Source organism: Schistocerca piceifrons, chromosome 2 (assembly GCF_021461385.2).
Source record: "Schistocerca piceifrons isolate TAMUIC-IGC-003096 chromosome 2, iqSchPice1.1, whole genome shotgun sequence".
Taxonomy (NCBI): Eukaryota; Metazoa; Arthropoda; class Insecta; order Orthoptera; family Acrididae; genus Schistocerca; species Schistocerca piceifrons.
Genome location: NC_060139.1, coordinates 437117485 through 437144928, shown reverse-complemented (window position 1 = coordinate 437144928; position 27444 = coordinate 437117485). Strand labels below are relative to the sequence as shown.

Here is a 27444-nt window from a genome sequence, read left to right as displayed (position 1 = left end):
GAAAGTGTGTTCTCAATAATTAAAGCTTTGTGGACAAAAGAAAAAAACAGACTAAGAAAGCTTTTACTAGGCTAATACAAACATTTGTTACCCTCTCTTTTATGGACTTCTACATCTTGATACTTAATTTAAACAACTTCTAGAGCAAATGCACACTGCAAAAAAGTACTGCTCAAGTACCAGTGAGTCTGTACTATCATCTGCAAAGTAAAATGTGGGAAATTTGTTTGTATATGAAAAACTGATGGTTACCTCTCACAGTAGTACAGTAAATTATTTGAAAATAAATTATTATTAACACTATATTGGCCACAATTATTGCATTTCCTCCTTTTTATTCATTTGACCTGAATTTTTGTGCATTACTTTGAAAAATGCCCTAAATTTGGTTAAAAACATTAGGGGAGCCTTATTTGTTACTGAATATGAAAAAACAGCAATGTCAGTCTAACTTTGTTTCTTTGGTTAACTGGTTCTGTATGAAATCCAGCATAGGTAAATTTTTATAACTGAAACTAAACACTGTAGTTCTTGCTGAAAAACACATTGTAATTTGAAATAACATGTAACCAATATTGTGAACTACTATTGTCCAAATAGCCGGTATCAGAACCAAAAGCCATGTGAATACAAATGATTGCTTTCACAGGTAGCCACTTCTAGGGAAGCAGTGAGATTTTAACTGTTATTCAAAACTATAAGTGGTCGAATTTCCGTTAACAAAACTCTAAGATAGCACAAAAATTCAAATCTTTCGAACACATGACGAAAATTAAAGGGTCACACAGGGACACATAGTTTTAATTATTACACTAAAAAAAAAAAAAAGCCTAGAAAGTTGTAAAATTAATCAAAGCTTTAACAAAAAGTTAGCAGGTGCAGAGGCTGCCTGTACAACACAGTCAAAACAAATAATCAATCATGCACAACGTACAACAGGAGAGCACAGTACAGTCGTACAGATTGAAAAACAACCTGACTTGTAAAATAAAACATTAGCATCTCTCTCTCTCTCTCTCTCTCTCTCTCTCTCTCACACACACACACACACACACACACACACACACACACACGCACACGCAAACACACGGCATGTAAGCAAGTAAATATAGGATTCCTTTGAAGTTGACACTTAAATGACTAATACAGCAAGACAGTTTCATTCTTGACAACATGAGTGTGACATTTTATACGTCATACTGATGTGTTGCCATACAAAAGAAATAGAAGAGAAATGAGTGATAGCAGTATGAACAATTTGTATTTTCCAACTATCACTATGTTGAACCATGTAAAGTTTTCATAATAATTACAAAACATATATCATTCACCATCACATTTTTAGTACTGACAAAAACCTCTAATTTACAAAGAAGGACAGTAACTTCAAGTACTATAACAATCATTTTATTATGTACAAAATCCTTACACTGCAGTAAGAATTAGAAAGAAAACTTTCACAACTGGGAAATCATAAAACTGTGCTCCTTTAAATTCTACAATGACAAACAAATAAAAACATCTAAAGTCTTTCAAACATTTGAGAATTGGGGGAAACAACACAATATATTTCTACATACATTTATTTTTGAAGTTGACAATTTTTTTTGCATTACATGTTTGTTTGTTTTTTTTAAAAAAAAAGGAAAAAAAGAAAGAAGAAACATGTATGATAATACATCATTGTCCGCAATATCAAACAGATGTACCATCAATGCAGCTTTTATTTTCTATTTAACAGATTACTTTTATCAATAATCTTTTGTCAATGGAAATGGACAAACACATAATTTTATACTGTTTCATCAGTATAAATCTTCTGCATAGATCAGCTGAAAAACTTGCTTTCACCTGAACTGAACTCCATCTTCACAAATGAAGAGCAATATTACAGTGCCTCGACGTTCAGCACCCACTCAACAAATTAAGTGGACTAATAGTACGTACGATTCTGACCTTGGTAGGGATAATAATCAGTCCGCTGCTCTTGGTAAGAAGTCTGTCCATACTGATTATAATCATCCACCGCATACGTATTTTGAGGAGGTACACTATAGCTGGAATATTCCTGGCTAGGAGTTACAGGGGGTTGGTTATTGTAACTGTTGCTATATTCATTACCGTAGTTACTCTGATACTGGACTGTGTTTGAGAAGTCTGTTCCTTGTGGTGTGCCATAAGATGCAGAATAATCTGTATGCTGATAATGAGAGTAATGCTGCTGTATAGGAGCCATGTTATTTGATGTATCCTCTGCAGTATAATGGTGGGTAGACTGACTAGAGTCATATCGACCGCCATATGACCGCGTATTTACAGTATATATATTGCTTACATTTGCACTTGCGGAAGGTGATTGTAGATTGTCTTTTTTCATAGCTGATTTTATCACAGAAATATCTTTCCTTGGAGATTGTTCTGCATTATGTTTGTTTGGGTACTTGGAAGGAAGCTGTCCCATTAAATTAGCAATCATTGCTTTTGTCTCTCTAAGGAGATTGGCAGGGTCATCACTTTTATTTGTAACAGAACTAGATGACTCACTGTGCTTTACAGATGCTCTTTCCTTCTCAAGTTCTTTTGCTTTTGCCTTTGCTTCTTCACTCTCTTTAACCTTCTTAGATGCTGCTGCATATATTTCCTCGTACGTATACTCTTCATCAGAATCATCTACATCATTTTTGTTTTCTGTTTCTTTTTCATATGTAGGTTTCTTACTTTCTTTGTCCTCTACATTAGAATTTGAACTAAAAAGTCTCTGCGAAAATGGAGAAAGTCTTCCTCTCCTGCCAGCAATGATCTGAAATCTGTCTGGTGATGGCGTAGGTTTAGAAGCCGTATTTAATGGGGATTTCTTCACTGGAGGCTCAATAACAACATATTTTCTTAGTTGTTCTACTCGAACTGGGTCACTTTCTTCTAGTTTGCGTAAGTATGTTATTAGACATTGCTGTTCATGAGCTGAAAGATCTTTAAAATTTTGAAGCAATGTTTGTAATTCTACTTCTGACAAGTAACTTATCTCTTTTCCTGTTCTGTTATCATGTCCACTGGGTTGCTGTTTTTTCTCATCCACAGACATACCAGCACCCTGGGAAGAAATGTTACGTTGTTTGTCACCTCTAACAACACTATTTGTTACGGGCGAATTCCTTGGCTCATCATATGCAGTTTGCAATAATTGTAAACCACTTACATTATCTTTAGAGCTCCCACTTGCAGAAACAGTATAGGATGATGGTTTGGAGGTCACTACAGACAACAGCTGCTGTAATGCAGTAGCAGGTTCTTTGGAGGCGGTATTTATATTTGACATCATCATTACAGCAGGATTTTGAGGATTCATGAGATCACTCCCTCCACCCATCTGCTGCCGCTGCTGCTGTTGTTGTTGTTGCTGCTGCTGCTGTTGCTGCATTGCAACAAACTGAGCAGTAGATACGACTGAGCCAGAACCTTTCGAAGCCTGTGCCATGCCTGTGAAAATATTTATTAATTGCTCTAACTCTTCCTGAGTGACATCTGTTTTACCTTGTGCCACAAGGGCTGCTGCAATCTGCTGTGCAATAGCCACCTTGTCCAGTGGGTTAACTTCTGGAACAGCCACAAGTTTTGGTTCTTCTGCCACAGGAACATTTTCCACAATTGGCTTCATAAAATCAACTGAAGGTTTCAGAACAGGTGAAACAGGTGCTGTTTTGATTATCTTATCATCAATTTTCTTCAAGGCATTTACTAACAGATCAAGACATGTCTGTGTCGCTGATAACATGTTTTTTTCAACTATACCTGCCATAAGCTGACCCTTGAGTTTCTCCTTAACAGTCTCAAATAATACAATATTCTCAGGAACCGTTAAGAGGGAATCTGCTGAATGGGACTCAATTTTTTCTAGTGACAAAGCTTTTCCCATTAGATTATTAATCTTGGGGCCAAGGGAACCTAATTGCGATTCCATTGCTGTAAGAAGACGTAAAATTGGCACTATTTCCGCTTCGTCTGAGCTCTTAATCACATCAGGTTTTCTGTTCTCCTCTCTCTTCTCAATTACAATTATTTCCTCAGTCACTTGTTTGGGTACTTTAGGTTTCTCTTTCACTTTTTTCTCAGTTATTTTAGTTTTCATCTCTGGTTCCCTATCTTTAGATGTCTCCTTCATAGGAGAGTGACTGCTTCTGATATTTTTAGTTGTACTTACAGTGTGCTTTGATGACTTTGACTGGATCTTGTCATTTACAGTTACAACATTCTTTGGTGGGTCTGCACACACAACTGTTCCATCTTTATTAGCATGGAGTGGTGCTTTCTTTTTTATGCTGGTAACTGGAAGGGGCTCTTCTTTTGGAAGCCCTAATTTCTTTTTCAGTTGTTCCTTTTTATTTTTTACATCTTCCTTATGCAAAAATAACATTCTTTTGTTCCAGAATTCAATCCATTCAGGTTTAAAATTATGTTTGTTTGGATCTTTTCCTTCTGCCTGTAATTCTTTATATCTTATACTCCAAAATTTTTTCCATTCATCTGGATACATTGGGTGTTTTTCTGGATTTTGTTCATGAAATTTTAAAAGTTTGGCTGCCTCTCGGTCAATTTTATCAACTTCATGGCGAAATGTATCCCACTTACTTTTCTCATCAGCTATTGGGTCCTCTTTCGGTGATCTTTTATGGCTTGGTGATAACCGAGGAGTCTCCTTCTTATGATGGTGTGATCTGACAGGAGACTTCGAGTGCGATCTAATTCTCTGCCTAGGTCGTGACCGTGAACGAGACCGTGACCTCGAATGCGACCTAGATCGTCTGTATCGGTGCCTAGAAAACGGTACAGGAGATCCTCTACTTGTTCGTCTATGGAAGGACCTTGAACTTTCTAGCCTGCCTTCTCTATAATTTGGTGCGTGTGCAGGTCTTGAAACTGATGGAGAATAAGATCTTGACCGAGCTCTTGCTTTCTTTCTAGACCTCGATTTTGATTTTGATCGGGATCTTGATCTGGAAATAGATGTACTCGAAATTGAAGAGAGTGAACTCTTTGGTTTATTTTCTGCATCAACATCGTCTTCTGAAAACAAATTGAATTTGAAGATATATATATATATATTTATTTTTATAATTAAGTCTTTGATGAAACAAATAAGAAAATCAATAACATTCATTATTAAAAACAAAACAATTTTAACAGGTTTCAAATAAGTAGCTAGTCAATGACAGACTAACCTCCAACTTCTAAACTTTTGCGTTGTTCTATTGACGATCTATCTGATCTTCTAGGTGTGGTGTCTTCTTCCTTTGAATGTCTTTTCAGGTTCTTGTTAGCACCAGCCACTGAGGTTTCTTTCTTCTCAAAGCTGCTCTCAATGTCTCGAGTTCTTAGATGTGCAGCAGCTATTTTCCCTTTGTTGAAAGTACTGCAAGAACATATAGATTAAAGTAACTTCCCCTTTCTAACAACTGTATTAGCACAATATATGCTGTACAGACAACATTAACCGTATGATTATTAAGAACAGGTAAAGTTTGTGTGTGCTCATGTGGTGGTTGTGTGTTGAGAAAAAGGGGGTTGAGGTGGAGTAATACAATGAGGGCTCTGAACCAGTTTTTTGCTAAGCTATAAGATAAACCGGGTTCATGAACCACTAAATTAAATATTTAATACCTCTGATGGAATATATTTTTAAGGATGATGTGGATATTGTAGGGAGAGAGTGGAGGGGAAAAAAAAATGTGGGGGCATAGTCTTCTCTATATGGTTGTCAGGATTTAATTATCTGAGAGTCAATTTTATCGAACTAAAAGTCATCTCTCACCAAATTCTAAATAAAATTAGTTACCATTCTAACTCTTCAGTTAACTGATTCTTTCATCATTGCTTGGTGGAAAAACTGTGTACTTGTAAAAGAAAAACACAAAAATGTGGATATTCTACAATATCAATTTAGTTAATTAACTTGTTCTTGGCTTACAAGGCTGTACCATCCAGTAAAATTGTCTGACAATTACCCTGTCATAAAAAATTATTAATTAAATAAATTAACACTGTAGAACATCCAAATTTTTGTTGTTTTTCATTTACAAACTGTTTTCCATGGAATAATTTTCCATTTTAATGCAAATGTATGTATCAAACTGCCAAATGTTTCGTTGGCAAAACTGGCCAGCATGTTATTACACTGTCCTCCTGCCAATGGTATCTATAAAATATTACGCAATCTAAAGTGCAAGTTGTGACTCCATACTTATAGCCCCATCTATAATACTTTCAACATATTTCTCAATACTTTTTCAATCAATTCAAAAACTGTGTAGCTCACTAGCAAGTACAGTAAATTTCTTTTGGAATATATAACAATAACATGAGGAAAGTGTTTTGGTACAGTCTCAAGTATCCAGCCACAAGAAAATCAAAGAAAAACTGAAAACATGAAAGATACTGCATACACTCTTGCTATTCACTGCACTTAATACATATCTAACATATCATTTCTCCATATACCCTCCATACCTATCTCACTAAACCTGAGACCACCCATCTTCTGTTGCCCTTTTCATACTCTTGTTATTTCCCCGGGAAGCTTTTGTTGCTCTTCATTGCTTTCCCCAATTTCAGCTAGCAAGTACATTTTTTCTGGATTACAGAAATGAGATATTTTAAATCTCATTGAATCTATTGCTTCCATTCTTTTTTAGGCACATTTTCAAGTACTGATTTATTATTTTGTGTGTGTGTGTGTGTGTGTGTGTGTGTGTGTGTGTGTGTGTTGGGGCTTACGGGTGCTCAACGTCACGGTCATCAGTGCCCTGACACACATTAAAAGAAACAAATGTGGATAGACTTAGCAAAACTTAAGCACACACGCAGAGAAAGCAGGAAAAGAAGGAAAATTCTGTATAAAAAAGCAAAACATAAGGAAAACGAAAATGGAGCATCAAGAATGCCACAGGAAATTGTCATTGGCTGGCCACTTACATAAAATATGTGCGAGTTTGTCACCCAGTGAGCAAATTAAGACCCTCTCCCTAAAATCTTTGTAAAAAGATTTGAAAAGTCCCAGAACTTTAAAACTTTAACCACATTCATTCGAGTGTTTCCTAAAAGAGATGGCAGATCTGCTGGAAAGTCAGCCGCGGCCCGCTGGTCAGAAAATAAAACGCAATCCAATAAAATGTGGTGCACAGTGACCCGGATACCACAAGCACCATACACTGGAGGGTTCTCTCACTGGAGCAGGTAGCCATGCATCATAGGACTGTGGCCTACCCGAAGCCGAATGAGGAGAACCTCGTCCCGTCTACAGGGCTGTAAGGAAGTCAACCACAACACACGTGTTGTGGGCTTGACCAAACAGCTTACTGTCAGTCATTTCCAGCCACTCATCCTCCCACCAACACATGACTCAAAGCTCAACAGTGAGGTGAGTGCGTGCAGGGGGATAGCACACCGAAACAATTGGGATCAAGACATGCCTACTTGGCTGCGAGATCTGCCCTTTCGTTCCCAACAATGCCGACATGCCCTGGAACCGAGCAGAAAGCCACCACCTTCCCCAATCGTTATAGTTGTATAGTTGGAGGAGGGCACCCTGGATGGTCTGGACTTGTATCTGCTGGATACAAATGTTGCAATGAGTGAAGGGCACTTAGTGAATTGGAACAGACAAGAAATTTAGGACAGCAAGAACATCTCATCTGCTCCAGTGCCCGCAAGATTGCAGACAATTCTGTATAAAAGACAGTAAAAGTCTGAGGCAGTCGAACCTTGAGGATACGATCTGGAAAAACAACAGAGCAACCAATGGAATCCCCGTTTCAACCCATCTGTAAAAACAGCTATATAGTCACAGTGCTCAGCTAAAATGGCAGAAAACGTTGCATTAAAAACGGTGGCAGGAGTGCAATCTCTCTCGTACTGCACCAAATCTAAAATCACTCTGGGCCTCTCCAGTAACCAGAGTGGCAGGCAGTTAAAACCCTGGATTTGGGGTCGTACAGACTCCACACCGAGGGACTCCAGCACATGTTGCACATGGGTCCCAAACGGCATCGTTGCCTGGGGACAGTGGGAAAAAATATGGTCCAGAAGCGGATGAGCAACAATATGGTGAGCAGGCGAGGTTGGAGCTGCCACCGGATGGTAAGTGGTGGTTCCCCGGCCTCAGCACAGAGGCTGGGTATGGGACTGGTCTGATAAGCACCTGTGGGCAGTTGAATCCCGATAAAACTGGAGGAGATGCGCCCTGCCCGCTTCCCAAGACCTGTGGCTGAGGCACTTGAGGATGTGCAGTGCCTTCAGGGTTCTGGCTTTCAAGTCTCGTAGGTGTGGCAACCATGACAACCCGGAGTCAAAAATTAGGCCCAGAAACCGCACCGTGTCTCTAAAATGTAGGATAGTGTCCCCCATATGCAAGGTAGGCAAATTAAAAAGACGACAAGAATGATTAAAATGAACACAAATACACTTATCGGCAGAAAACTGAAAACCCATCTTTGCAGCCCACTCCTCTAACTGGCGCACTGTTAGTTGCAACTGACGGCTCACTGTTGCAACACTGGAGGAGGAACAGAAAACAGTAAAGTCGTCCACAAATAAGGAGAACTCTACTGGACTCCTCACTGTAGATGTTATACTGTTGATGGCTATGGCAAAGAGGGTAACACTTAAAACACTCCTGCTCCAATCGATCAGACAGTGTGTTACCAACTCAGGTCCAAAAAAACCGCTGAGACAGGAAAGACAGAATGAAAATGGGGAGGTGGCCATGAAAGCCCCATTGATGCAGTTGTGCAAGAATACAGTGTCTCCAAGTAGTATCATATGCCTTACTGATATCAAAGAATATGCCGATACAGTGATGCTGATGGAGGAAAGCCTGCTGAATAGCCACCTCTAGGAGGGTCAGGTTGTCGACCGTGGACCGAAATTTTCAGAATCCACATTGAGAGCGGCTGAGGAGTTGCCAGACCAGACGACAGTTAACCGTCGGTTCCAGGGTCTTTCCGACACAACTCGTCAAGGTGATACTCCGATAACTACTGGGACATGTGCGGTCTTTTCCTGGTTTGAGGAGAGGGATGAGAATTGCCTCCTAAAATAAAATAAAGACATGCCTTTGGTAGCTCTAAACCGTATCTAATCTGTGACAATCAAGCCTCCCAAGGTGAATCAGTTTTATTTATTTATTTTTTTTTTTTTTCGTCATTATTCCAAGATATGCCCAGTAGGTGACTGATCCATGTATACAATGTTCCTTTTACACCTTCATTTCTGTCAACAGCTCACAAACTATAAAATAGGTGAGGCAAATATCAATGATACTGACTGACTGACACATTCACAAACACTTTAAAATTTGAAATGTGTTCACTCAGCATCTGGTACGGATATAGTATGGAAAGTTCTGGCAGAATTTAAATAACTTAGGACAAAAGAAAACAACTCGCACATTGCCCTCACTGAATACACAATGCCTGTATTGCAGTTTGGCACATAGACTGAGATGAGGGTTCGTGGTGTTTGGAATGGGTAATGGGAGAAAGGAGGTGGGTAATGGGAGGGAGGTTTGGGGAAAGATGGCTGACGGTTGGGAGAAAGGCCACAGGTATGTGATATAGGAATACAAGAAAGAGGAGCTGCAGGTGCACTGGATAGAAACACTAGCCCCCTGAGTGTAAAAATAATTCTGAACTGCTAAAAAGATTTATTCAAGAAATATATAAAGTACAAATAACAGTATTCCCCGATACAAGTGCAGGTCTATTTATTCACAGTAACAACGATCAATTATAATGGAAACAACTCATCGTTAAGGTGCAGCATGACAACTAGGCACAAAAATACAGACTTTTTATTGTGTTGTTAAACTTATTTGATAAATGTTATGCAATATCGTATCAACAATGGGAAGAAATGTTTTGTTACCTCTTTTCCTATAATTTGAGCAATAAAATCTTGACCATGCTACATGGATACACATACCTTTCTATTACTGCAAAGCTGATTATACTGCATTATTTAAAACACAAAACTACAGTGGATAGTGACACATGCAATGTGTGTGTGTGTGTGTGTGTGTGTGTGTGTGTGTGTGTGTGTGAGGGGCTTGGGTGGTGAGGGTGGAGGGGAGGGGGGGGATGGGACGAAAGAGGTGGGTTGGGTGATGATAAGGGGGCATCAGAGGCAAAACGATTATGCACAGATATGTAACAAATTGCTTGTGACCTAACAGAAGAAATTACCCTAACATTAAAAAGTGTATTAGAGAAATTATGGGAAATCAACACTAATTTGGTTCAAATGGATGTAGGTTCCAGTAGTTATGCAGAGATGAAATGGCTTGAATTATTGTGGTGAGCTGTATCAAGCCAGTCTTCTGACTGAAGATATGACGATGATGACGACGGCAACGGCAGCGACAACAATAATGTGGAAATCTATATCACAGTGGCTGCATTTGGATTTTGCTCCTGCTCCTACAAATGTAAGTCCGGTTACACCTCACTTTGCAGATAACCTAAGAAGGGCCAGAGACAGACGGAAAGACAAAGATCCGACAGCATAGACTGGACATGGAGAAATGTGTCAAACATGTAACTGTTTCCTTAATTTGGAAAAATGTGCTTTAATGCAGCACACTGTAGGAAAAGTAATATAAAGGTCACAAAGTAATCACAAATTCACAGAAGCATTGTAATTTTTTTTTCATTTCATTCACCACAATTTTGTGTGTGTGTGTGTGTGTGTGTGTGTGTGTAACAATAACGAAACAACAGGTAAGAATGAAGACAAGAATACAATTAATGTACACAAATAACTTCTTCATTACTGGTTGCCACAAACCAAGAATTAAAAAAAAAAAAGTATGTATATAACAAATACTCACATCAATCCACCATCTTTCGATTTGTCATCCCATGGCACATGGAGATCTGGAACCAATACATTAATTTAAATACATCTAAAAATCTACTTACTAATTTGACATACATAAATTACAATTTCTTCTCCAAGCCATTTATAAAACGTTTAATAGATCACTGTTCTACATATATATATTAGACTTGTCTCCAAACATAATTGTTATGACCCATGATAATAACTTCAGTTTTCACTTCCAATTAATGAGCACAAATCTCGATGTGTGTGAGTGCGTGTGTGTGCATGCACATCAAAGCACATGCACGCATGTGCACACGTACACGCGTGCACACACACACACAATCTGCATTATAAGACAAGAAGCTCCACTCTGGAAACAATACTCATACATGGATATTCAATATACATAACCCAATAGGCTAAATTTCTGTAAAATAATTTCAAACCATGATGTATAATACCACTTGATGTACATACCATGCGTAACTCTTTCGCAAATTCTTCATAATTGTTGAAGTTCTTTTCGAGCAGGGCATCAGTACTTCTTTCTCCCATCTTTGTTGTTAACCATTAATCACTTCTTTGGATTCGATGATGTGGAATTGCTGGCCTTTGCGAGAGAATTTCAAATGTATGTAAACACACAGCTGGTTCTACACTATGTCCGGACTATTGTCAAATTGTCCCCAAATCAAATTCTGGATGGGATCATACATTAAAATGGCAATACTGGACGAGCAATCATGAAATATCACAAAAGCTCATCTAAGATTGTCGCATAATGTATTCCCCTTGCACAGTTTAATTCCTTTTGCGTACTGAACAGATACTTGTAGCAAAAGCTGAGCCTCAACACGATAGTTCCATTAATGAAAGGTAGTTTCCTTCAAAAAAAATAAATAAAAACACTTTTGTTTTGAATTACACCTCTTAATTGGCCTCCACTGTTCTCCAAAGGCACAAACTGTTGAACTGTCACCTGTTTGCTGAAATAGTACTGGCAGCCTAATTTGGAACACAATTTAGGAGAATCGCTATAATAATAATTTTTTTTGTTTTACATTTTAGCACTTAAACATCAGACGCAGTAACGCTTTGTGGACATAATGTTTGTTATGTACGTTATCTTGGAGTCAGAATCACAAATTTACAGGAAATGGAAGAGAATATGAGACTCGGATATATACACAGTCTTCTGTGACCCGTGTCAATCTCATTCAAATTCTCCCGGCTGTACTGCTGTGTCATTTTATAAAATGCATTCTAGCATTTTAAGTATTTTATGACACAGCTGTAAACTGAGAAGGATTTCAATTAGATATGACAATTACCTGATTTGAATCATCTCATTTGATGTACTAAATCATCTTCAGTGGAGAAGTCAAGATTTCCGTATTTCATAAAACATGAAATAAGTTCTTTACAGCAAAGGAATTGCTGAAAGATCACATTTCAAAATTTTCTAATTTCCTTCCATAAAATGTGTAAAAGTCTTTCAAATATCTTCTTGGCTAAGAATCTAAAATCTATAAACCCAACATCACTTCACATAAATATTTAGAACAGCTGAAGAGATTATACATCGAAGTCTCATTAATACAATATTACTACGAAAGTCAAACAAAAGAATCTGATGTCTCAGCTGCCATTTTGACCTTAAAACGAAATGAAACTTTGAAATAATGGCATATCATAACAATGGTGCTGATGTTTGTACTAGATAAAACTATTATTCTGTATGAAATTATTCTTTCCACCATTACTTTTTTCACTACATGACCATTTTTGGGAGAACCAATCCTGTATTCAAATGCATACATACGCTCAACAATACTAAAAATGCAACACATTTGTTTCATGAACAAACTAACTCATAAACTTACAGTGTAGAACAAAACCACAAGCTATTGGAGTATTGCAAGAGATATCTGCTGATACTTCTTGTAGTATCCATCAATAGTACAGTCTTTCTGGCAGCACATGTGCATTCCTTCATTGTACGTTGAGCAGTAAAGCCCTTTACGTAAATGCACGTGACTATAAATAAAAAGTGCAAGGCCATCCACACAAACACACCAAAGTTACCACATTCTGAACGTTTACTGCTAATGCTGATTTGTAATGAGGATTCTGCATTGCCTTATGAGCTATGTTTGCATCTACTTGAGAATGGGATTGGATAATCCAAAAGCTGTCGTGCCATGAGAAAGCAGTTGTGGAAGGAATAAATTTATTTTCCAGTCATAAATAATGGATCAATTTGCAGATCAGATCCTGACAGTAATGTATACCACAAAATTTGAGAAACTAACAAGAAGTAATAAAACTTTAGGGATCAGTTTGGCTATCCTGAATTTGGATCAAGATGATGCCATTCAATCAACTGCTGACTGATACCAGCTCCAGCTATTAAGCACACCTTTGCAAGCTTGTACATCACCCAAGTGTAAATTTAATATCTCCATGAACAATGCCAAAGCATATGTTATTTCTTTATTGTGCAACACCCACAATTTTACACAAATTTACATTTCACAGCATAGCACAAAAAAAATTCAATTAAATTTGAAATACGAAAGTGAAGCAATCAGAATACTTTAAATCACAAAAACAACTGAATAAATATTTGGCTGGATTCCAAATGTTAAAGTAAACCAAGAAAAATTCGTATTCAAAGACTGCTGGAAATTTAAACACAACCCCAACTCCACATTGAAACTTTTGTATGACAACCAACCGACAATGTCTCTTGCTTCAACAAATGCTACTCAAAAATTCAACTGTCGTTGGCCATAGAAACAGAGTGGAAACTAATAAATAAATATCAAATAAGCTGTCAGTCGTGAAGATCATCGATCGCCAATTTATTTTATAGGCTACCAGTTTCAGTGATATAATACGCACTCATCAGGCCTTCTATTCTAGATAGTGGCTAAATTTTTCCATAACAAAAGGCATGTACATCATACAAGAAAAATAACCACTCTTAGCACAACCTTACAAACTCACGATTTTAGTGCACATCAGCAACTAGAACACAACAGTGACATGGAGTTGTGTTCTGGTTGATGACATATATTGAAGTCATGTGTGCATAAGCTGGTGTGAAGGATGTTTGACTGGTTTGATGCGGCCCGCCACGAATTTCTTTCCTGTGCTAACCTCTTCATCTCATAGTAGCACTTGCAACCTACGTCCTCCATTATTTGCTTGACGTATTCCAATCTCTGTCTTCCTCTACAGTTTTTGCTCTCTACAGCTCCCTCTAGTACCATGGAAGTCATTCCCTCATGTCTTAGCAGATGTCCTATCATCCTGTCCCTTCTCCTTATCAGTGTTTTCCACATATTCCTTTCCTCTCTGATTCTGCGTAGAACCTCCTCATTCCTTACCTTATCAGTCCACCTAATTTTCAACATTCGTCTATAGCACCACATCTCAAATGCTTCGATTCTCTTCTGTCCCGGTTTTCCCACAGTCCATGTTTCACTACAATACAATGCTGTACTCCAGACGTACATCCCCAGAAATTTCTTCCTCAAATTAAGGCCGGTATTTGATATTAGTAGACTTCTCTTGGTCAAAAATGCCTTTTTTGCCATAGCGAGTCTGCTTTTGATGTCCTCCTTGCTCCGTCCGTCATTGGTTATTTTACTGCCTAGGTAGCAGAATTCCTTAACTTCATTGACTTCGTGACCATCAATCCTGATGTTAAGTTTCTCGCTGTTCTCATTTCTACTACTTCTCATTACCTTCGTCTTTCACCGATTTACTCTCAAACCATACTGTGTACTCATTAGACTGTTCATTCCGTTCAGCAGATCATTTAATTCTTCTTCACTTTCACTCAGGATAGCAATGTCATCAGCGAATCGTATCATTGATATCCTTTCACCTTGTATTTTAATTCCACTCCTGAACCTTTCTTTTATTTCCATCATTGCTTCCTCGATGTACAGATTGAAGAGTAGAGGCAAAAGGCTACAGCCTTGTCTTGCACCCTTCTTAATACGAGCACTTCGTTCTTGATCGTCCACTCTTATTATTCCCTCTTGGTTGTTGTACATATTGTATATGACCCGTCTCTCCCTATAGCTTACCCCTACTTTTTTCAGAATCTCGAACAGCTTGCACCATTTTATATTGTCGAACGCTTTTTCCAGGTCGACAAATCCTATGAAAGTGTCTTGATTTTTCTTTAGGCTTGCTTCCATTATTAGCCGTAACGTCAGAATTGCCTCTCTCATCCCTTTACTTTTCCTAGCACATTCTCAATTTTCTTTTCCATTCTTCTGTATATTATTCTTGTAAGCAGCTTCGATGCATGAGCTGTTAAGCTGATTGTGCAATAATTCTCGCACTTGTCAGCTCTTGCTGTCTTCGGAATTGTGTGGATGATGCTTTTCCGAAAGTCAGATGGAACATCGCCAGACTCATATATTCTACACACCAACGTGAATAGTCGTTTTGTTGCCACTTCCCCCAATGATTTTAGAAATTCTGATGGAATGTTATCTATCCCTACTGCCTTATTTGACCGTAAGTCCTCCAAAGCTCTTTTAAATTCCGATTCTAATACTGGATCCCCTCTCTCTTCTAAATCGACTCCTGTTTCTTCTTCTATCACATCAGACAAATCTTCACCCTCATAGAGGCTTTCAATGTATTCTTTCCACCTATCTGGAAAGGATGGTTACTTTTCATATATGCTGTACATACATTAGTCATTGAAAAATTCAGCAACTATCTAGAATAGATGGCCTGATGATGGCCTGATGATGGCTTATTATATTACCAAAACCGGTAGCTGTAAAATAAATTGACAATGAACATAAAGCTAATAGCTTTTTTTATATGTATTACACACATATTGGCAGCTGTACCACCATCCAACAAAGCAATAATGGCTGCACCTATGTTAGTAGAAACTAAGTTGGTCGTGGGTGGATAATTTTCCAGGCCCTAAAGTAGTGCTCCTGTTACCTTACAGTTTATGGACAGAAAGTTGATAAGCAAATAGTTCCTCACAGTCTTGAGCAGCTAACTGCTGTTTTTACAATCAAATTTATTGATAGTGACATGGATAAAAGTAGGACTGCAAGATGCTGAAGTTGAGTACAGTTATGACTTGGGACGTGCATCGAAAAGGACATGATACATAGAGGCTGGGATTTGAGTACTATCATTGAATAATAATAGGAAGTGACATCCTCATACTCATTTATTTAATTGATGACATGGATAAGACTTTTTAGACAGCAATTTCCACGATACGAAGGACAATCTAATGAAATAGTAACGCTGCAGAAACTTCACAGCTTTTGTCATAGAGAAGTGGACTTCAAGGCTTGCGAAGACACACTCATAAAAATTACTCTATCAAAGACACTGCATTTTAAATTGCGCTAGAATAAAGGAATGAATGAATGAACAACAGGACACAGTTGCCAGAAATGTAACAATAGGTATATTTAGCGGAGACATGTATCCTTACCACCTAGATGTTAATAAATGCTGTCAGAGAAAATAATCAGAAACATCGATTTTCAATTATTGGTAAATTGATTTAAAGACTGAATGTTCATCTGTTTTTCCTCATATGTACATGCTGGAGCAGCTTTTACATGCCTATGCTGAAACAAGCTCACTACCCCATATCACTTCATCTTGCACCTCAAATAGCCACTGAAGCATCATTCAGCCAAACGTTCTTTCGACTTAGGAAACAAGTGGTGATGTGAAATGGGAGGGGCTGAGGGGTGGGGGTGGGGGCATTGTCATGCAGAGTGCGATTTTGCACTCAAGATTCATCTCTGGCTTCGTATCACCCCTCAACTTGTTTAAGTATCTCACTGTAACTGTCACCTTTTACCCTTAAAGTACATCAAAAATAACACTATTCAATCCCAAAACACAGTTGTCATGACTTTTCTGGCAGACAGTGTTTGTTTAGATTTTCATAGTCTGGATGAAGAGAGAGCCATCACTTAGGTGACTGCTGTTTGGTTTCACATGTGAAATGGAATGTCTAGGATTCATCGCCCTCAATAATCAATCAGATCTACAAAGTTTTCCTTCTCAACCACACAGCACTCCGAAGAAATTCATTGAAAGAGAAGGCATTGTCACTATCTGATGTGTGAGCATTTTCAGAACCCTTTTTGCACACACCTATTGATATTGTAATTTATTTATGAATGATGCTTTACAAAACACTAGGAACTAAAATGCAAATCATTAAGACAGATTACATGCTCTTGATGCACTATTATTCAGACTTTGTGATGGTCTTATTGGAGCTCAATATCTCTTGCTTCTTTTGTCTATGTGAAATTTCTTATAGCACTTGCAGACCTTTTTCACATCCATATATCACTCTCCATACATTCCCTTCAATTGGTGATAAATTCTGTTTGGCTTAATGGCTTTGTCTTTCAGAACTTTAATAATCATTCTAATTTCATGCCTGGCAGAAGTGGCAAATATGAGCTTCACTACATAAAACTAATGAGCCAGTATCCCAGTGGGTTGAGCAATGGCCTGCGCAGGTGTGGGAGAGTCAAGGAATAGCACAGTATGACCAACAGCCATGTGTATAGTTTTCCTGTAGCCCTCACACTTAGGAGATATTACCTCCTGGAGCTTTTCAGTAATTATATGTATCATGACAATCAACAGAATAAGTCGTCTACTGCTAGTTCTGTGAAACAAAGTACAGTCCAGCCTTGCCAGGAACCAGATTCATTATCAGCCACACCAAAGAAAACTGAACTTCTGACTTAGAATAAGAAACAACACACTCTTCTTGTCACCATTATATACATTCTGCAACGTAATTATTTGTTCACATTGATGGCTTATTACTGACATAAATGTGATAGAACCAAAGTATAATTTTGCCAAGAATAAGATCTGTGGTCACAATAGCTAAATTAGCCCATACAAAATAATGTTGAAAACATAATTATATCCTTGGGCAATTCTAATGACTCATCCATGTGCTGTAGCATAGATACTGATAATCTAGGAAATAACATCTAACATATTTTCATTACAAATTTCATCTCACTATTAGTAATAAGTAATACCTTCTGGACATATTACATGCACCCTGTAGTTTCTTCTTTCTGCTGCTGGGGAGATTGTCACAACCACTCAGTAAGATATGCTTTGATGCAGAACATAACTGACCACATATGTCAGCATGGATACAAGTATAGGGTCATCACTACTATCCAGTGTATTCATGGGTTAGGGGCACTCAACCACAAAGTTATCACTGCTCAACTACTGTAAACTCCACAAGCAAAGCTAATAATGATGATCCAATTACCATGCTAGATAGTTCTGTGGTTCCCACCTGTTAAACACTGAAGAGCCACGGACAAATAAATGTCAGTTCATGCCTCTCATAGGCTAACCAACAACGTTTGTGTGTATGTTACAATGGTGCTGCTACTTTCAACAGAAGAACATTTGAACTTATGTTTTAATACAACAACATTTCATTTGATTTTGCTGTATAAGGGTAACTTCTTTCTTTTAGGTCATTTGCTGTGCAGTCACTGTATCTGGATCAGAAAAATGAAGTGACTGTCTGTGAAGTACAGTTGGAAGGGGATGGTGATGTTGGTTCGCCAATGCCTGCATGAGCAGTACAGTTGTAACAGCATCAGCTGGGCGGTTCCACACTGACTATCTTCTCACGCTTCCTGTTAATGTGCAGTACTGAGTTTGCATTACAGAACTGTCATATCCTTGTTGCTTAACGAACGCACTGCAGTGTGGAAAATGACACAATTTTCCTATTATCTGTAACAGGACATTCTGCTGGTATACTCAATAAGAAAGGAGAGCTAAAATATGCCTTTCATTTGAATATAATAACTGGCAATATTACAGTAATATAAACTGCTTAAGTACTTACCAATCACTGCAAATTACATGCAGTATGTCATACATGTGCAGCAGGTATTCCTTAATAATGAGATGAGATTTATTATGAAAATGTGGTAGATGCTATTCCTTTAAAATATGAAACACAAGCAATATCTACAAACACAGAACAAAGACAAATTGCAGCAAAAGGTAACTGCCACTTATTTCATCACTTTCTTCCTAGAAACTTTCAAAATCTGTGCTAAATTAGTACGTGGATGAGTCACTGGAATCACCCAAGGATATTACTATATTTTCAACATTACTTTCTACTCACACTTCACCATTCCAGGCTTCTTTAACAACTGTTTCTGTGTGACACACGTTACTCCATATGTCACTGCTTCCTCTAATAGTTTCTAAATTTCTGTCACACTGAAGCTTTTATTATTTGTTGCCACATAATGTTTGTTCTGTATCCAAATCATTTCGATGGAGTTAAAGTGGCAGGGATATGGTGGAATCCCAAGAACCCTGTGACTGTGTTCTTTAGCCACGTCATAAAAAACATACTGTGGAAACAGACTTATTTTGTTTCACTAGTTCCACGAAATAATATTTACACAAATTGTGATTTTTAACCACACAATAACAATGGCTTTTCTCATTGCCATCGTTCAATCTTTATGTATAACAACTGATGGGTATGGGGCAATTTTCATTAAAATGACAGATGGTCAATGTAAATTTTGCAACAGCTGCCACTTCAGAAAATTATCATGGTTTATCTCCTCATGGTACTTGCTTGTTTTCCCTGATCTGTACTGCAGGAGACAGTTTGGTATGAAACCAGATTAAGCTCCAGCATGTAAGGCAATAATTCTTGTGCTCTTTCCCACAGGAACAGTAGCACTTCCACATACACTGTCATCTATCCAGTCTTTTCTGGCGAAACAACCACCATTTATCCACGTTTCAATGAACCACACAACATCTTCAAATGCCACTTTAACAATGTCTCTTAAAAATTGACAATGTCATCCAACAATATCACTTCTCCCTGTAATAATATTATGTTTATTAATTTTTTCGTGCCTGAAACCAAGGGCTCTAACTAGTGGTGGATAGTTCATGAATGATCAGGTCCAAAGGAACAGTTCTCTATGGTGAACAGAAAGACCAAGTAACAAGTTCTAAGGAAAGGTCATTCACCATTCATGTTGGTCATGGTCAGTCTTGTTAATGGGATTGGTCAACCACTTTGGTTGTGGTCAGCCTCGTTCCCAGGCACAATTGTTGACCGTTCACTTTGGCCAGCCTCATTCTTCACTCTGGTTCCTCTGTTCCTACCTCAGTCTTGCTCAGTTTTTCTTTTTTTCTTCTCTTTCACTTTAGTTCCTCTGTTCTCACCTCAGTCTTGCTCAGCTTTTCTTTTTTCTTCTCTTTTTTTCTTTTTTTAGTAGTAGTAGTAGAATTTTTTATTATAAAACTTCCATAAAAATTAAGTTGTATGTAATACATACATTTTTTCAGACAACAAAAAGAGAAATCTGCTTATCTCTTCAACATTTTGATTAACTGTAGAACATGTACTTACCACAAGGTAAGTTGTTTTTTGTTTTTGTTTGAGCAAGCAAAATGAGCAGCCACTGCTTTTTTATCTGCTAATTTATGAAGCTGATTTAATGACAGTTTGAGGTAATTCTTAATCATTTTCTGTACTGTAGTGTAAAAAAGTTTTATGCAAACCTGGTTTTCACATTTCTTCAAAAAATAAAATATGAAACATACAGAGGCTCCTACTTTTCAAATTTGGTTGTTTCTTTGTGGTACCCCCTAGTTTGGTTTCTTTGAATAAAATAATAAAGAGAGAGAGTTTGGTTTCTTTGAATAAAATAATAAAGAGAGAGAGAGAGAGAGAGAGAGAGAGAGAGAGAGAGAGAGAGAGAGTTGCACGCGATTTTGGCTCAGTGCGAAAAGAGGAAGTGGTGGCTCTACATTTGAAAAATTGCAGAATAGCATAAAATCTTGTTTACCATCTTTTAAAAAAACTGTTCACAAGAACATTGTTAACGAAATACTTTTTTACTTTCAGCTTAATTATTAATACCATATTGCTGCATTAACTTTAACAATACAACAAGTAAACCTACTATTTACTACGTGTGTTATGCAAATATGATGTGAAAATTGCATTTCATTTTAAGCGTACTTATTCTTCTGCAAAGGCTCTTATTTGCTCTAGAAAATTTTAGGAATACTCTGACACAACCTGAAGTACTTATAGTTTTTTTTAACATTCTTTATTAATGTGCTCTATGAGCTTCCCACCTGTCTAAGCCAGATAATTTAAAACTTTTAATTTAATAACTAGGGGTAGTGTGTTGACATCATTTTCATACCACTGTGGAGAATCTGTCTTAAGAAACATGTCCCTTAAATCAAACCTGTTTACAGATACTCTTATTTTATTAAAAGCAAACGGTTCAATCCCATTAGCCATAATTTTTGGGACTGATCAATTCCTGTTTGTCCTTGTATATTTTCACCAGTTGGTTCTGCTTCATGGTACATCCACAAGATGATTCTTTGGAGAAGAGTTCGCAGTTAATTCAAATACTATCAACATAATCCTGTCACATACTGTATGCCTGCAAGATAAATACAAGAGATCTTATTCTAAAATGTTTTCAATCAAAACACACACCCCTCTAAACGCAAACATATTGCATGCTGTTGTGAGAGAAACTAATGATTTTACTAAAAAGCCATTCAGCACAAGTATCATGGACAACTTTTTCCTGCCCTTTTCCATAATACGTCATATGACCAAAATACGCATAATATTATCAGCAACGAGCCAGCAGTGAACTGTTCTCTTCAAATACATTTGTGTGTAAAATTTATATTTTAAGTGTTTTCACTTTCATCAATTAATGGCTATCTGTGCTCATTCAGAAGTTCGCTTTCTGAAATAACTGATGACCTATTCCATGCATGAACCTTGAGGCCCTTTCAACTGATGACTGATGTAAAACTGTTTATTTTTTCAATTATACAAATCTTCATAGCAAAAATGTGTGCTATGCCATCAAAGTTTTGGGGGAAAAAAGGGGGCAACATTTATTTTCACTTACAAAGTTCCGATGATCTCCCAGCATATTTGTGTAGTTGCCCCCATAGCTGATACAAAGTAAACTTTAGTAAACAATTTCTCAGCTTCTGAATCAGAAGTTGCGATATTTCTAAATAAATCTTTACTTCCCACACAGATAGTACGGCACTTTGATGTGTAGTTAATTTACACACCGGCTCACTGTAGAACAAAAATTATACTGTTGGTCTGACAGATGGCATGGTCCACTATGTAGCATAAACAGTTTCCATAATCTGTACTTTCACTCCCTAGCATCTCTCTACCTGCCTTGCAATCATTGTCCGTAATGTCAGCTGACATGTTCCTTAAAAACGTTCACAACAGCATTTTTATGACTCTTCAAAGTGTCTGCAGTTTTTTGATTACCTATGTCAGAGGCAATGAGTCTTACTATTGTCCCTCTCCTTTTTGAAATATTCCACCACTGAGCATGCAGACTCATGTATCTGACCATACAAAATGTGAGAAGACTGCTGAACTGTCCATTTAGCAACCACACTTTCCTGCACACTTCTGTTGCAGTCTTCAGACATTCTATAGCACAAAATTAAGTTGCTGCACAAAGAAACAACTGTTAGGTGACCGACTGTAAGCTTTGTCTGCAACTGGTTAGTACCCGTAGCAGAGATTTTTGACAATAGTGAACGGAACAAAAGATGTTCCCTCGTTTATTATATGATAGTATCTCTGTAAATAGATAGGTGTCAACATTTTGTTACATTGACCCAGGTAATGAGTTTTCCTGAATTAAATTCGAACTACTGTAAAGGAATAGAAAATAGTGGAGCAGGAATAATAAAATTCTAACAATACAAGTAAATTAGCTGTGTGCAGAAAGAATGTAGAGCAATTTTGAAAGAACGATAAACCATCAGTTATTTAAAGGTCAAAAAATATGTAACTGATACAGACACCAAGTAAAATGCCCCCCTACCAGATAAAGCAGGTTTGTTTTTGTTTGCTTTTATTTTAAGTACTAACCTACAAACACTGTTAAATATTTGTTACATCTCAGCACAATACTTATTGTGTGATACTGTCTCTGGTGAACTATACTGAACAGGTAGTGGCATCTGTCGTACCAGAAAGTACTTAATTCAATATCTTACATACATGCAAAAAAAACTTCAAAAGGCTGCAGGTACATATGCACTCTCTCATAAGCTAAGTTCTGACATGTGAAACTCTGTACATTCTCAATCACCTTTTATTACAAATCCTAAATGTATCATTATGCAAGTAGCTCAATTAATTTTGTACTCAGCAATATCCTTAACCACAAAAAGCATGCAGAATTTCACTTAAATCAATGCTCAATGCTTTGGATAACCCATTAAAAAAATGGCAACCAACGTAAAAATGTTGCTACAACTTGACCACGTAAAACTTGTGTGCACAGAGCAGTTGCAGCTCTTTTCAAACTACCAGTACAGCTGGTTATACTACACTTTTAGATCTGTGCGCAGGCAACAGAAGACGTTGGGGAGCATGTAGGTCTTATAAATAAGTTGACTACAATATTCTCAGAAATCTTTATTCCTTGTGCATTAACAGTCCTCCTCTGCATAGGAGAACAACGGCAAATGTTTCCCATTTGCAATGAGCATGTAACTCCCCCTCAGTCACAATGCCCCAAACTACAGCATAACACTGCCTTTCTCATGAAGCATGCACACTGGCCAAGCCGTATCTTTACTTAAAATTCATGATCAACCCAGCCTATTTTATTTTATCTAAAAACATAGCACTGTGTCATGGTGACATTTAACAATGATAAATTTTTGTATCTGTGTGCAATTTATAAGGGAAAAAGGGAGGAAAAGGGGCAGAAGATACTAGGCACTATTACTGTTAAAACCACGATCCTTTATTTTCATGAACAGTAGCTTCGTGTTAACAAACTTTTTTTTTATCAGTGTGGTGCAGTTAATTATATATATAAAAAAAGGTTGTATCTTATAAACTGTGACTGATCACTGATTGATACAAGATATTTGTATCCAGTGATATACTGGAAATACATGTCACGTGTAATAAATTGTAGATTTTTTAATATATATATACTGGAAAACCCATAGCGTAATACAAACAATGGAATGAGTAAAGATAACCACTGTACTTATAGTGAAAGCACTGAGTGGTAAGTATGCACAAAAACAAAACTTGGAAAATGGTAGCTCAATTTACAAACTCTTCCATATAGTCTGTAAATCACTTAATAAGCAGTGAACTTGGAACAAGATGACAAATTGTTTTGTGTTCATAGTTTCAGGCTGCTGTAATATAATGATTCAGTTCTTAAAAAAAAAAAATTAAATTAATTTTCAATGACTCACCAGTTGGCGAAGAACGAACAGAGCTGAGGATATTCTTGTCAACTAATTCTACAAATGTTTCTCCAGGCTTCTCACTAAAAAGTAAAAGGAAGTACCACTTTAGCATCATCATATTTTAGTGTGTCCCACTTCAATGTAACTAATATGATGTTTGCCAGCCAAAGAAGTACAATCAATTTATCCACAAAAACAGAAGTTTACCTATGTTAGAACGGACGAACTGAAAAAATATCACAGTTCCACAAAACTAATTTAGACACAATTTGTCGTGCAGATATATACCTCCACTTTAATAATGTTCAAAGCTTCTGTGAGAAACCACTGCTAAGGACAAAGGTAAGCACAGCAGGAGAAGATGAGAAGTATTCATCCTCGACCACATTAAGAAAAAGAAATCACTATTTCAACTTAATATCTCCTAAGTAAACAGTGTTACAAAAGCAAACAAACCTGAAATGATGAGCTCCTATAATCTGTGTGAGATATTTATTTTTCTTGGCTTCAAATGTGTGTTTATCTACAGCCATTGGCTGAAGTCGACCATGTAGTTTTTCAATGGCGCGACAAATATTTGTTAAAACTAATAACATTGCCTTTTTCCCATCTTTAGTTTTTGGAAAATCAGAGGCCATAGCCCTACTTGCAGTAGGAAAATACATTCCCTAATAAAAGCAAACACATGAATAATTATTTATTTGAAGTATCAAGTGGATTTAATATCGTGATGTTGATTTACAAAAGTGACACAATAATAAATACAAGTACGTACTGAAATGACACAAAATGTTGAATTGACAATAAGTACTTCCTTATCAGCTAATGAAAAGTTTTGCTTACAATATATTTATTGTAATGTTCAAAACTGGTGAGATGACCCAGTACGACATGACGTTCACCTTTCTTCTCACATAAAAGGCACACATATTTTGCCTCAGTATTGCCAAGTTCATCTGTCAATTCCAACAGATACTCCAGCCCTGCACAAAAGAAACATTGTTGATAGCTAATCGAAGCAAATACAGCAAGCTTTCTTAAGAATTAGTCATATTGTTAATAGGACTGGAGCAGGAGCAATGGTAGAAGTACAGCATTATAAAATAAGAGAGGTTGTGTATTGTAATGATTTATTTGTTCACAAACCTGTACTCCACTTCTTAGGTCACCATTATGTAACAATTGAATGTTGCATTTATCACTTGTCACCTAATGGCATATTAAAAAACTGAAAACTAGTTTATGAAAATTACAAAATGTTCCTTCTTTTGTAATTATCATCATGATCTACCAAACACTGATGTGCAATTGAATTAATGTTTTAAGACATGCTATCCAAATAAATGAAATCATTGTGATAGCTGCTGTTGCTACCAGTAACTAAATGTATTACGTTCAACTCAATTGAATAATATGGAGAATCATATGTACAATGAGGTCTAACACGAAAAAGAAGCAAAAATTAATTCAAATCAAGTCAATGACAAGGAATCAGTAACTTAATTAATTTTATACCGAGCAATAATTGTTGCTGTACTAACCAATCAAAGGTTTATCTTTGACCTTGTCGAGTTCTGACTGGATCTGAGTAATTCGCCGCACTTTATCTTCAAAACCTGGAGGAACAGGTTCCCCAGGTGCCAATTGTGGGAAATCGTCTGGAAAAAAAAAGATACATTTTATGCTGGAATTCTAATATAAAAGTGTAATCAAAAAACTATTTTAACTTTAAAATGCTATAATATCAAATTCATCACACCAAACAGGATTTCTAGTAAGTAACTGAACTGAAAGGTCCTGCAGTCCAGAAGTAGCCTTATTCCACTCATGTTCCTAAAAACATTGTTCCAATTCCATATTCTAAGAAAATAATACTGTAATATACACTCTAAGCTAAAGTTTTTCTTACTGATGTACCCAGTTGCTTAATAGTGGATTTCTAATGATTTCTTGTAAATCAATTTGAGCCAATAGACTGATAGTTACCAAACAATAAATGGTGAGAACTTACAATTCCCTCAAATGACTCCACCCTACTGAAGGAATTGTGAGTGCAGGGCGAGAAGATCTGCATGTTAGAGAGAAGGCAAGGTCGGTGTCACAGATGTAGTAACCAACAAGTATCCAAATCAAGGATGCTGCATTAATGAATGATTGGAGGATTCATCATTGGGGTTAATTGTCTTCATACTAAACTATTTTAAAACAAATGAGGTTAATACATTTAAAATTTGTGTTTTAAATGGTGAAATTTATAATTTAAATTAAATTCGCTCTGGCACATTGTTGCGAGTCTTCTTGCCACAGGAGGTTCACATGTCTAATGGTAAAGTGTCTTGCGTCATATTAAAATTACTTCATCTTGCTTCAGAGACGAGGAGGAGGATGTTACAGCTAGATGATTGGTTTTACATGAAGGTTGTTTTTCAATTATGGGCACTCTCCCTCCCCTTTCAGCATCATCCCATCCCTCAGTAGCAAGTTGGCTGAATTAAGGTGGTAGTGGTGGTGGTGGTGGTGGTCGTGGGCAATAGTACTTCTAAATGTAACGATTTAGAAGAGGTTCATATGCAGCTTCATTTTCATGTGTGCAGTACTAGGCATAATGACACTTCCTTCCTCTAAATGTAAAAGTTGGAAAAATAAGTCGTGGATTGTCTGGAACTCTTTAGGAGCTGGACACTTGTGACAGATAGCCTAAGGCACGCTTTCAGTCTCTGAACAGACGAGGAATTCAGTGGCAGAAGTGCATCTCATCTGCTCCAGTGTCCTATTTTTCAAAAATAATTCTGTGTAACATAAAGTAAATTAATCGTGAGATAAATGTAGGAAATACAATAATGCAGCTGACAGAGTTCCACAACTTAAAATCATCAGTGTAGTTTCCACTTATTTGTCTTGCTCTAATAAAATTTCGCAGGTAAAAGACTTTAAAATGTAATACATCTACATCTATACTTTGCAAACGACCTTGAGCTGCATGGCAGAGGGCATATCCCATTGCACCAGTTATTGGAGTTTCTTCCTGTTCCATTCATGTATGGAGTGTGGGGAGAATGACTGTTTGAATGCCTCTGTGCGTGCAGTAATTATTCGAATCTTATCTTCATGATCCCTATGTCAGCGGTACATAAAGTGGTGTAGTACATTCCCAGATCATTACTTAAAGCCAGTTCTTGAAATATTGGTAAAATACTGTCAATAACC

General features: G+C 37.1%; 1 protein-coding gene across 4 annotated transcripts in view; it reads right to left on the bottom strand.

Moving 5' to 3' along the window:
- Window positions 1–1115: 1115 nt before the first annotated feature.
- Window positions 1116–27444, bottom strand: part of LOC124775065 (uncharacterized protein CG7065-like) — a 71030-nt gene continuing 44701 nt past the window's right edge. The window contains exons 5-11 of one of the 4 annotated variants that reach the window (XM_047249866.1): window positions 25779–25895; window positions 25081–25220; window positions 24694–24905; window positions 24244–24317; window positions 10877–10922; window positions 5217–5407; window positions 1116–5058 (exon numbers count right to left, since the gene is read on the bottom strand). In XM_047249866.1, the coding sequence (XP_047105822.1) occupies window positions 1934–5058; window positions 5217–5407; window positions 10877–10922; window positions 24244–24317; window positions 24694–24905; window positions 25081–25220; window positions 25779–25895 (3905 nt within the window). In that variant the 3' untranslated portion in view covers window positions 1116–1933. Of the gene's footprint in view, window positions 5062–5216; window positions 5408–10876; window positions 10923–24243; window positions 24318–24693; window positions 24906–25080; window positions 25221–25778; window positions 25896–27444 lie in introns of all 4 variants that reach the window. The other 3 variants (XM_047249867.1, XM_047249864.1, XM_047249865.1) reach the window with 3 other exon arrangements.